Source organism: Trachemys scripta, chromosome 8 (assembly GCF_013100865.1).
Source record: "Trachemys scripta elegans isolate TJP31775 chromosome 8, CAS_Tse_1.0, whole genome shotgun sequence".
NCBI lineage: Eukaryota > Metazoa > Chordata > Testudines > Emydidae > Trachemys > Trachemys scripta.
In genome coordinates this window covers 32,007,661-32,020,779 of record NC_048305.1, presented here as the reverse complement: position 1 = coordinate 32,020,779, position 13,119 = coordinate 32,007,661, and the positions used below count along the sequence as shown (strand labels likewise).

Here is a 13,119-nt window from a genome sequence, read left to right as displayed (position 1 = left end):
AAAGGGAACTAAACAAAAGTTAAAGTTGCAAAACTAAATTAAAGAAGCACGCAAAAGTCAGGAAGTGACAAGTTAACCCTTTCCCCAATTCAGTGCATGTGTATTATGATATAGTCTTCAGCTGCATGATCACATACAATTTTGCCCCCACAAGATCTTTTTCCACAACATTTCTCCATTCCCCTACAGTTGTACTATGTACTCTGAATGAGGCTGGTGTCTGTAATATGGCATTTGGATGGTGTGCAGTAAATGAAATATGGGACCACACACTGTACCTTGAGGATAAAAAGAAATACTGAACCGCTGTCTCATTCATTGAGCACTGGTCATCTCCTGCACTGAATGAGGTAGGGACCGGGTGGACAAAAAATAGCAAGAGATAATATATTTCAAGTCTGTTGTAACACATACACACAAGTGGGCAGTTGAGATTGCACATTGTTATTTCCTGACTTGAGTGCTTCAATTTGCAACCTTTATGTTCTTATGATGTAAGGTTTTTGTAGGAATGATTAATTTGAACTTCAAACTGATCAAACTATTTTTTAAAGTTATAATCCAATTCCTTAAAAGGCTGTGGATGGGGAATGCTCCTTTTGGCAAACCTGCTAACCTGATTTAAAGGAAATAGTTAGCACATTTATTTTTGTTAACCTACAGTACTTGGTTAAGAGCTATTTGTTTTCATATTGCAAAGCTATATAATTTCTCCTGCTCATAAGAGAGATCTTTAAAAATAAATGTAGATAAAGCAGACTTTTTGACAGACTGAGTATTTTGCAGCCAGTTGCTTTACAAAATAACAACACAATTATAATTATTTTGTTATGGAAAATGTATGATGATAAAGTTAATTATTAGGAAGAACTAAACATGCATGAGGGAGCACTACGATGGCACTGACATAAAGGAACCACTAATGTATTCCATTATGTAAATGAATTCAAAGATATTTCATGAATGATCAGCTAGAAGGGACATAATGATTTATAATTCAAATAACTGAGCTTTAAAATCAAATTGGGCTAATATATTTCTGAATATGCAAACCTGGAATCATTGTTAAAATAATGTAAAACACGACACCAGTACAAATCATTTGTTGCCTTTTGTTGTTTTAAAAATGTCATTTTTTTCCTTTTTGATGTTATGTAGAGTGCTTATTAGCATTAAGATTTTTCTTTTTAACTAAGAGAATCTTTAGAAATAATGACTTTTATGCATAATAAAAAGATAAGTACCAAATTTCTATGAACATTTAGAGACTGACTAGATATGTAGAGATTAATTTTCTACTAAGAAAATTATATGCACATGAATGACAAATACTGGCCAAGAACTGAAATTATTTCTTTTTAACCTTTCAACCCAATCAAGATGTACCCTATATCATATGCTGAAAGTGGAGCCACTGGATCTGGTCTCTTAAAAATATAATGTTTCTTCCAAAGTCCTTTTAAATCATTATTTAAAAAAAAAAAAAAAAAAAAAAAAAGAGAGAAAAAAAAAACTAACACAGTGTGAAAAGGCCAAAGTTTGCAATGCCAGGAAGTACTTATAAACCACTTCATAGGTTTAGAAATAAAAAGTACTTCAGCATTATTATAAAAAAAAAACCCTATTGGTGAAGTTTTTTATAGGAAAAAAAATACATATCTTTAAAAGCCAAAATGACCAGTGAAATTGGGTTGTACATCATTTTCCAGCAAAAAGGAAAAACAGCCTCGACAGGTGTAATTTATCATTTTTCTGATTTAATACCAAAGAAATATATTAAAATAATAAAAAGAATCCTGAAATCCTCAAAATTTGTAGTGATAAATAGCCCTCCCTGTCTTTATTGCATTATGCCTACTAACAGAAATATTGCATGGTGGATTTTGCCAGACAAGGACGATTATTTTCCAATAAAAAGTTGCATATTAAATTCCAGCACAAAAGTGGGTGTCTAATACTTTTGAAATCTTTTATGGTTTGCCAAGGAACACAATTCTAAACTTAACTAATACAAACACATCACAGTGAAGTGAACCAGCATTAAAGCTATCTGTCCTACCCCACCCAGCTAAACCAGAGAAGCTACTGTTCTTAGAATGTTTGCTTAAATATATTTTGATGTTTATGGTTTTAGTTCATCTTCCTTCTTATTGATTTTAAAATGTGTTTTATTGTGAAGTCTCATTTACATATCAGTATATTTTGAAAGGTATCACTACTTCTGGATACTTTCATATGGCACAGCTTTAAAGCTCTGCTTTTATCAGGGATCCTAGCAACACTTAATAAATTACTTAAGGAAAACTCTCCTTACAAATCTGCTCTTCAGGACACTTAATTATATACCCCTGTTTAAGCTCCCAGATCATGGTAATATTGTACCCAAATCACATACAGCAAACTCATCTACTTTACTCAAAGTACTATCTGAAAATTGTTAAACCATCAACATATTCCTTGGTCACCTTACAGCCTTAAAACAAGTATCCGTTGTGTCAGTAACTGCAGACTGTTCCCCATTTTTTAGGGCTGGGATGGTGAGGCAGGTCTCAAATACATTCCTGCACATTAAATGCTAAGTGACTGACACCAATTCCTAGGGTGGTGGTGGTGGTTGGGACGTAGAGCTGCCTTCTAATTCTTAGTCATGTAATATCAAACATGGCCCATTGCTGTTAACAGTAATATAATGGTGACTATTTCAGCTTATATACATAAACGAGCAACAAAACAAGTAAGTATTTTGAATTAGGTGGAATATTTTAAACTTCTTGGTTAACTTAATGTATTGAATACAACCAGACACAGTAGAGGGAAAGCGAATCCATTTACTCTTGTACATTCTTATTCATGCATTGCAATAATGAATCCCCTTTTTGTTTTTGTTAAATACCTTAGTGATGTTTAGATTTCACCTGCGCCCCATTATATCTGGTGGTGGTAACAGTAGATATACATATATTTTACATCTCCCATGTTGGCTGATTAATAATACTTGTAGTAAGTGTGAGAAAATATACACTGCATAATTTTAGCTAAATGAAATGCACTTATTCAATCTGCAAAACAATAAGCAGCATTTAATACAAGGAAATATATTAATATTCTGCTGTGATGACTAGAATTCTAAGGAGAAAATAAAATGATTCAAGGCTGCACTTTCTAGCCTCATTTCCTTTCTGACTGTCTATAACATTAATCTCTTCACCTGAAACTGAAAGAAAAGCAGTTTTTATTTTAAATATATCGAAGGACTTCCCTTACTGAACATTTCTATCAGTTCTGAAAATTTTTGTTTTCCATTGCCTGTATCCACTTAATTATCTTGATATATCAAAAATTACTACGTTCTAATTTTCTTTGAAAATTGATCTTCTTGTCTGACTTTTTGGAAATTCAAAGAGTAAACATATCATACTCTCTTTTATGATGTATTACTTAAGTAGCAGCCTCAAAAAGTTTGTGTCAAAGCAAAATCTAACCCAGGACTCAGGTGAACTGATAACAAAAATTCAAGATCATGGTGTTGCAAATACAAACAATGAAGGCCCTGGTTCTACAAGGTATTTAAGCCCATGACTGACTTTATGGATGTAAGTAGTCACATGGATTTTACTGGGATTACTCATGCGCTTAAAGTCAGGTATGATGGGTTTAAGTACCTCAGTTGAATCAGAGCCAAAATGGGTCCAGCCTTGCTCTCTTTAGAGTCAATGACATTCTTGTCTTCTGGAGGATGTCATAAATGAGACTAATGATGTTAATGAATTAGTCATATGGATAATCTTGTGTTGAGAATCAGAATGGGGAAACACAAAATAACTTAAAATGTGCTATGCATATAAAAAGGCCAAACCAAACTAATATTTTTAATATTAATATTCTCACTGGTGTTAAAACAATTTACTATAAAATGGAAAATGGCTTGCAAATATTAATTTTTACTAAATTATTTTCATTGACTAGGACCCGCGATGTACAATAAAAAGGATATCCAACAGAAAGATCATTTAGAAACTGAAGAGTTCTTGAAATCACAGGCTCGCATCTTCCCCAACATTTAAGGTTTGTAACACTAGAATAATTAAAAAAAAAAAAAAAAAGGAGAGAGAGTTTATAATAAATAATGTTTCCCCCTTTGTGAGAAGGGTGTGGGTAAGTATACACACACACACAAAAAATGCTAGGGTACTATTGTACAAATACATCCTTCTGGTAGATACTGTTCTTTTTATGTTCACGAGATGGGAAACATTACAAAAAATAAGTTAATTCAATACTTTTTATTCTTGAACCAGTAATTTCAACATTTTATAAACCTACAACCAATTTAGCATTAAATAATCTATTTTTACCACTTCCCTATCAGTTGCTCTGCCACCATTTTTCATGGTAACACGACCTTCCCCTTATCCATCTTATATATTTATATGGCCCCTAATAATGTAGTATCTGAGGACTTCATAATTGTGGTAGGGAAATGCCATTATCCCCATTTTACATATAGGAAACTGAGGCAAAGAAAGACTAAGCAACACGCCAAAGATCAGAGAGGAAATCTGTAGTGGAAAAGGGAATTGAACCTGGGCCTCCTAAGGCTAGCACCTTAAACTTAGTCCAACCTTCTCTCCTAAGCAGCATTGTTACAAAAATCCAAAACACCCTAATGAGAGTATATATTGGTATAGATCTAATATTGGATTTGAAAACAATACAACACAAAAGGGTTTAGATGTTCTCTTTCAGTACCTGAAAACAAACACAATACCAAAGTATTAACCAATACCTCTTAGGCCAAATTATGGCTGGCCTTGGGTGGATGCGCTTAGTAGAGATACTTAGTAAAGCCCTTAGCACCTCACTCTCCCAGCACACCCAGGCACGTACCTCCAGATGCTATCACTTAAGATGGCTCCCCAGTTCTGGCTTGTAAGAAACATAAATTTACCTCTCAATGTTTGTAAACTGCTTGGAAAGAACAAAGTGCTGAGAAAGAGTGTGTTGTCTAAGAAAATATACAGTAGATACTCTAATGCTGGATTCATTTGCAGAAATTAAAAGAAAACATCAGAGCCCTTCTGAAATGTATCTGTTTCAAATTCAGTGACATATCAGTACCCATTGTATACCCTTATAGTTTGCAATGCAAAGTGTGTAAGTAGGTGGTGTTACTTCAATTTTGGGGATGGCGAACCTGAAGTAGAGAAGTTAAGTGCCTTAAATCAGCATAGTTTTGCCACACACACACACACACACACACACACACACACACACACACACACACATATATGCAGGGTAAAGGTGAAGTCTTTTCTCATGGGGGTATGTGTGTATGTGTTTGTTTTTTTGTGCATGCATGTAGTTTTGGACAAGTTCCAAACATAATTATTTGCTCATTTCTACGCTAACTCTGCAAAAAACAAAGCTTCTCATCTTAAATGCACGAATAAGCATTGACTCATTTAATAAAAAACACTATGAACAAACATAATGGCTCATATTGTCTTAAAGAAACAGCCTATCCTAGCAAGTCTATAATTTACAGTTTATCCCTATTGTAGGGAGTTCTCAAAATGTTTCTGCTATACAAAATCCTAACAGATATATATTGTAGAAAGCAATAAAATCAATTTGGATTATCCAGATCCAACATCAATACCAAAATCATAAAAGGCAATTCTCAAAAAAAAAAAAAAAAAAAAAGGGGGGGGGGGCAGAAATCTATTCTAAACTTCAGCATCCAAAGTTTGAACATTTAAAGAGAAAAGAAGCAAAACAGACCATTTTAGAAAAGCTGTCCCATTCTTGTTTGACTTTTCCTTTTCTTCTAATGTTTCTTCCCAGTTTGGCCTATTCTTTTTGCTCCATATGCTGCTGCATTTGGATGATGAAAAGTACGAATGGTGCGTATAAAAGGTTGGCGACATATTGGTGAAGTCCTGACAATTTCCATTTCTGTTTTTGGTGTATCAACACCACACAACAGGAATGATGGACAATATTAAATGTAATTTAATATACTACATATTATGCCATAACAGCTCACAAGAAAAATCTGTACAATCTGAACAGAAATATAACTATATAATATTCAAGAAGTCAAGCATTTGAGTCCAAGTGCTGGTGTCCTTTTCTCTGTCTCTTAAGTGACTAATTGATAAAGATACTAAGTGAAAGAGCATTAAAGCAACTGAGCAGGAAACTTCAAATGTATGACAGAAAGTAAAAAATTACATTTAACAGGATTCCAATCAGAATCTCAAGTCTACAGAAACTTACATAACAGACTAACAGAGATCACATTTTTAAAAGCAAATATACATAATGTGGCAACAAAGAAATGACAGAATATTTCCATATTTGGTATACGAAAACCAAAATAATGGGCTGTAATTGTTCTCAAAAAATGAAACAGTGTCACTAACATTGTTCCAGTATTTATAAACTGGAAAAGAGACAACATCCAAATGGCAAGGTTTATAGTTATTCTGGTAACACAAATATATAGTATTAGTACCAGTATTAGACCCAGAATAACCAAACTCAGGCCTCTGAGACTGTACCAGAGAAGAGGAACTTCAGACTGCCTGTAAGCCCTACTACCTGTGAGCACTACTTTAATGATATTTTGTCTAAGGTAAAAACTGCTTCATTTTGTGGTCAGATCATCATATCAAAGATTATGCTTTTCTTAATGTAGTACCTTTGAAACTATTTGCCTTATTATTTTTAGGCTGAATATTTAAAAAAACCTGAATACCTCCCCCCTCCCAACTTCTTCTTCTCTTACCTCGAATCCTAACCAAAACCAGTTACCCCCATATTTTATATGTAAACATAGGTAAACATACAAACATCTTAATTAAGACTATTCTGACTAGTGAACACTTACTGTCAAAGTTTGCATAATTAGGGATATCATATTAATGAAGACGGGTAATGATGGATGTAAACGTGTCTTTCCACTCAATCTTTCTGAACTATTCAACAATTTTCTACTGCCTTTCCTTCCTTTGATCATTCTCACCATGTCTTCTTAATAAGTGAATCCAGAACTTTAAACCCACACTGCTGTTAGAGCTGTCCATGGTGCTGACTGCATGATGAGCTTACAGAAAAAAGTACTATAGTAAACTCTGGAGGTTACTACTTCATTGGGAATGGGATGGGAACTCTAGGGAAGGGAGCAAATGAGACAATTATGAAGAATCAGGAAAGGAATGTACCATAGTGTACAGTGAATGTGGGAAAGGGGAGACTGAAGGACTGAGGCATAGGTGTGAGCAGGAAGAGAGTTGCAAGTCTACTTGGGTCACAAGGTGGTGGTTGCCTCCTCAAGTTATCATTGCATGCATACCTGTTATAATACTATAAGCTTTGTATTACTGTTTGCTACCTTAAATGAAGAAGAGGAGGGTGGAAACCTGTATAAGTATTTCAAAAACGGAGATGATGTGCAAATAAAATCATGATTTTGAAAGGCTATATATGCATATTGTGACATTTATTTTTATGTGGATCTGAAGGATAGACAAACACTCGAAACGTTGAAGAAGGTTAACTATGGATGACATGAACCAAATTTCAAAATAGCTGAACAACCCAAGTCTCATAGTATAGGGATATTCTTAGTGACCAATTAAGATTATTTTGGTCACTTTTATACAATATGAGTTTTAAAATTCAAAGAGACAAAACCACAATTTAATATTTTAGGCTGAAAATTTCAAATATTGGATTCTCAATTCCCATTCAAATGAATGAAAATTGGGCATCCAAACCACCTAAAAGTCTATGGAAATCTCAGCCATAGTGTGCTATATGTGTTTTAGTAACAAGGAGGAAATGGGCAATATGCTAGCAACAGAGCTCTATATACTCATGCTTTAATTATTTTTTGCAGGTTATCATCTTTTACAGTTCAGAACTCCTTGTGGCACATGGACATTGAGTGAATATAACTCTTCACTAGAGCTGGGTAAATGCAAATAGTTAAAAAAACTCAAAATACCTTCACAAATAAAATATTTGAGTTGTAGTTTGCTATGATTCATGGGGTCATATTGGCTATTCACAAGCAAATAGGCAATTGCTGGGTATTTGGGAACATGTTCACAAATCCTGAATTTTCCATGAATATTTGGTGCTTAGATAGTATGAAGACAAGCACCCTAGGGAAAAAAATATATATGTGTACATGTACCCCAGATAGATAATTACTGGATTCATCCATACATTCACAGGAGATGTTTGTTATTAGTTATTCACTCGGCTCATTTCAGTTATCCTATCAGGGAGCAGAAACAATACTATGTGACTCTGATAACCAATCATGTAAAACAAATACCAGATAATATGAACAAACATTTTGTGACTCCAAAGACTAATAATTAATTACCACAACTATGTGACAAGTTTAAACAACGTAATATTTGCAGAGATCAGGATGGGTTCACAAACAACATGCTAAACAAATTAATGTTTGAAATGAAGAATTTGACAAACTTTAATTCTTTTTTCATAAACCAGTGACCAATCACAACTGAATATGCCCAAATCTAACTCTAAATAAAAGCTGAAGAGTAGTTGAGTTTACATAGCTGTGTCACAAGAGTACATAAATCTATGAGTTTAGCCGTGATATAAGACACATAAAGCCAGAAGAACTTATTTTGAGACTAGGGTCCAGATTTTTAAAGTTATTTAGGTGTTGCTGCATTCAGCATTGCAATGCCTAATAGATTTAGGAGCCTACATCTCTACAAGCCTAAATCTCATTGGGATTTTGGCTCATAAGTGTCTAAATCTCTCTTGAAAATGAGACTTAGGCAATGTAACACTGAGCACAGCACTGCCCAAATCTGGGCCTTAGTGTTTTTCAAATGAAGATCAACTTTCTTGAGCACTGGTGAAGCTAAGCAAGGACAGTGGAAACTAAAAGGGCTTCCTTGTGAAATCCAAGATTCACTGGATCCAAGATGGGACAGCTATAAGATTATGGCTGATAATAGATACTTTCACTGCATGAGTGGCCACATGGGTGTATAAAAACCTGCCCTTAGAAAGTGATGTCCAGAAGTTCAAAAGGAGGTTGGTAAATTACTTCCAATGGAAGGATAATGGAAGATCTACAATTAGCAATATGAATTGATAGAATTAACTGAAATGATTATCAGAATTTAGACAACCTAATTGTGGTGACCAACCTCAGAAAATACTTCAATTCTTTGAGGAATGGCTACTCAAGACAACTTCTAACACATGAATTGAATATGGCTGAGATCACTTGGCAAACAATAGCTAGCTCATATCACCAGTGCTACTGGCAGGTATCAGATACATGTAAAACAGCTTTTTCACTATTAACGTGATTGAAGAATTGATCAATTGATATTGCTGACCAGTTCTGCATCATGAAGTTCATGCTAAAGCAATCAAAAGGAGAAATTTAAGACTATATGAATGAAGATGACCCAATGTTGATATTAAGACCAGATAGTTAAGTAGAAAATGTGTTAAAAACCAAGATAAGAGAAATGTGGTTCACTTCAGTCACAACTAAGGTCACATCAGACTTGAAGGAATGCTGCACATGGCAACCAGACATTAAGTTTGTCATAAGAACCAGCAAGCTACTACAAGAGGAGGTGCAAGACCCCTAATTAGTGGAATACAAAAATTCATTAATGTCATGAAGGATCACCACTTGTTTGACCATTGCATATCAAACCATTATATTTGTGTTCCCTATGTTCCTCCCACAGTATTTAAGTATAGAATATTTTCTTCACACATTTTAAGTGTCTTGACAACTTCTTTCAAGACTCTAGTACTATAGACAAACTGCTATTTCATGATTAGATGAAAAAGTAGTTAACATGATCTCAAGGGTATTCAATAGTTCTAATGTTAGATTGCAACGGTGAAGTATTACTTCAACATTACGAATGTATTTCTCCCCCTTTCTGATATGAAAGACAGTGTTTGCCATTAAAGAGGAAGCATTATCCCTCTGAATAGCAAATAAGGGTGCTATATCAGATAACACTGTGCATTAACAAAACAGCAACTGTCATGCCTTACATACCACCATGCAAATGCACAGAAACACTGGCATTTTAATGTCAATCACAATGGTATTTATGAAGAACACAGTATTAAAAAAAAATATATTTACCACGAGTGTTAACATTTTCCTTACACAGAAAAAAGTGAGATCAATGGGCAGGGCCAGCTTTAGGACGATTCCCCCAAATTGGGCCCCGCGCCTAAGAGGGGCCCGTGCCCTAAAGAAGAGCACCTAACTTAGGCGCCTTTTTAATTTTTTTACTCACCGGCGGCGGTCCGGGTCTTCGGCGGCACGTCAGTGGCGGGTCCTTCACTTGCTCTGGGTCTTCGGCGGCATTTCGGCGGCGGGTCCTTCAGTGCCGCGGAAGACCCAGAGCAAGTGAAGGACTCGCCGCCAAAGTGCCACCGAAGACTCAGACCGCCGCCGGGTATTCGAATCGGGCCCCGCACTTACTAAAGCCGGCCCTGTCAATGGGTCTAGCCTGTGCAGAGAGTTAATGGCTTTCTAATCTACAGATTTGGGTTAAGACACGGGTGAGGAACATTTTTTCTACCAGGGGCCATTGACCCACAGATTGCGGGCCACAAACAGCCCTGCCGGGCTGGTGGGGGAGGGGAGTGCGCGGCACTCATGGTTCCAGACGCATGGGGCTGCAGCGGAGGCTCAGGGCTTCCCTTAGGGTTGCCAACTTTCTAATTGCACAAAACTGAACACCCCTTCCCCAAGGCCCTGCCACCCACTCACTCCAGCCCCCTCCCTCCCTCACTTTCACTGGGCTGGGGCAAGGGTTTGGAGTGCGGGTGGGGGTGAGGGCTCCAGCTGGGGCTGCAGGCTCTGGGGTGGGGTCAGAAACGAGGGATTCAGCGTGCAGGACAGGGCTCCAGGTTAGGGCAGGGGATTACGGTGAGGGCTCTGGGGTGGGGCTGAGGGGTTTGGAGTACAGGAGGGGGCTCCAGGCTGGGCCCATGGGATTTGGAGTGCGGGACTGGGCTCAGGGTTGTGGCAGAGGGGTGGGGTGTGGGTTCCGGGAGTGAGTTTGGGTGCGGGAGGGGGCTCATGGCTGGGGCAGGGGGTTGGGCTGCAGGTGGGGATGCAGGATCTGGGAGAGCGTTAGGGTGCTGGAGCGGGTTCCAACCTGGGGCAGGAGGTTTGGGGAGCGGGCTCTGGCCAGGTGGTGCTTACTTCAGGTGGCCCCCGGTCTGCGGCGCAGCAGGGCTAAGGCAGGCTTCCTGTCTCCAGAAGTGGCTGGCATGTCCGCCTCCTAGGCGCAGGGATGGTCAGGTGGCTCTGCGCGGTACATGCTGCCCGCGCCTGCAGGCATCGCCTCTGTAGTTCCCATTGGCCGTGGTTCCTGGTCAATGGGAGCTGGCACTGGAGAAGCACCCAGAGCTTCCCTGACCACCCCTGCGCCTAGGCCGTAGGGACATGTCGGCTGCTTCCAGGAGCTGCGCAGAGCCGACTGGACTTTTAATGGTTTGGCAACCATAGCTTCCCCCTCGGCGGGGCGAGCTGGCGCTTACGGCTCCAATCCCATGAGGGGTGATAAGGCTTGGGGCTTCCAGCCCACAAAGCGCGGAGAATTGTCATAGGCCAGATGAAATAAAGCAGTGGGCTGGATCCAGCCCGTGGGCCGTAGATTCCCCACCCCTGTGTTAAGATACTGACTTGGCTCACAAGGGAAAGTGACTGGTAATCTCAGTGTAGTCATGCGTCCATAGTACAAAACATGCAGACTATTTGGCACAGATGGCAGAATCTGCTCAGATTAGGCCTAGGAATAAAGCAACAGAAATGTTGGCAGTCAAGACTGACCCATAATGTTTTATTTGCTGTGTCAGTATACTATGGACTCTAGTTCAGATTTACACTAAACACACTATTGTTGGTAAGTAGACAGTTTATTTTAATGGTTAGGGACATAAAAAGGTGTACAGAAAATAGATTTTTGTCATTTGAAAATAGTATTTACTTCTTATTCTCCACTTTAAGAAATAATACTCCTTTTGTGATACCAAAATTATCTCCAGTGCAATCAATGAACAGTTCATAAACAAAGATACTATTTTCATACAAATGTAATAAACCATGGAGGAGGAGAAATGAGAAAAATACAGAACATGTCATGTAAAACTAGGATTGTTTTTTAAACTTTTTCAGAAGTGTTCAAGATGGCATTAAAATGCTAAGCATATACATAGGATTTCATTACTGCTTAGTTTACATTGCTTATGCAAAGACATACATGACAAAATTAAATGCATGTAGTACTTATCCTTTTACCTGTTAATTGGTTTTCTGAGAGTTGGTCATAGGGCACAGGCCACAAAATTTTCCTCTCATTGGTAGCAACAGAAGGAAAGTCAGCCAATCAAACTGAAGCATCTATATTTGATAGAATGGCCCCTCCTCTGATTCCTAGTTTTACTCCATTTGGTCTCAAATTCCAATATATCTTTTTTGAGATGGGTATTCAAGATGGGTACACAGTATTCAAGATGTGGGCGTACCATGGATTTATATAGAAGCAATACGATACTTTATGTTTTATTATCTATCCCTTTCTTAATGATGCCCAACATTCTGACTTGCATCTGAAGAAGTGAGGTTCTTACCCACGAAAGCTTATGCTCCCAATACTTCTGTTAGTCTCAAAGGTGCCACAGGACCCTCTGTTGCTTTTTACAGATTCAGACTAACACGGCTACCCCTCTGATACTTGACAACATTCTGTTTGTTTTTTTTGACTGCCATTGCACATTGAGTGGATGTGTTCAGAGAAATATCCACAATGATTCCAAGATCTCTTTCTTGACTGGTAACAGCCAGTTTAGACCCCATCATTTTATATGTATAGTTGGGATTATGTTTTCCAATGTGCATTACTTTGCATTTATCAACATTGAATTTCATCTGTTATTTTGTTACCCAGTCACCCAGTTTTGTGAGATCCTTTTGTAGTTCTTTGCAGTCTGCCTGGGACTTAACTATCTTGAGCAATATTGTATCATCTGCAAATTTTGCCACCTCACTGTTTACCCCTTTTTCCAGAT

The 13,119-nt window shown here is 37.6% G+C and overlaps 1 protein-coding gene across 2 annotated transcripts in view; it reads right to left on the bottom strand.

Moving 5' to 3' along the window:
• The window catches only part of RANBP17 (RAN binding protein 17), a 251,866-nt gene that overhangs the window by 94,021 nt on the left and 144,726 nt on the right, over positions 1 to 13,119 (bottom strand). For both annotated transcript variants that reach the window (XM_034778119.1, XM_034778120.1), the window contains exon 16: positions 3,995 to 4,075. In XM_034778119.1, the coding sequence (XP_034634010.1) occupies positions 3,995 to 4,075 (81 nt within the window). The remainder of the gene's footprint in view (positions 1 to 3,994; positions 4,076 to 13,119) is intronic.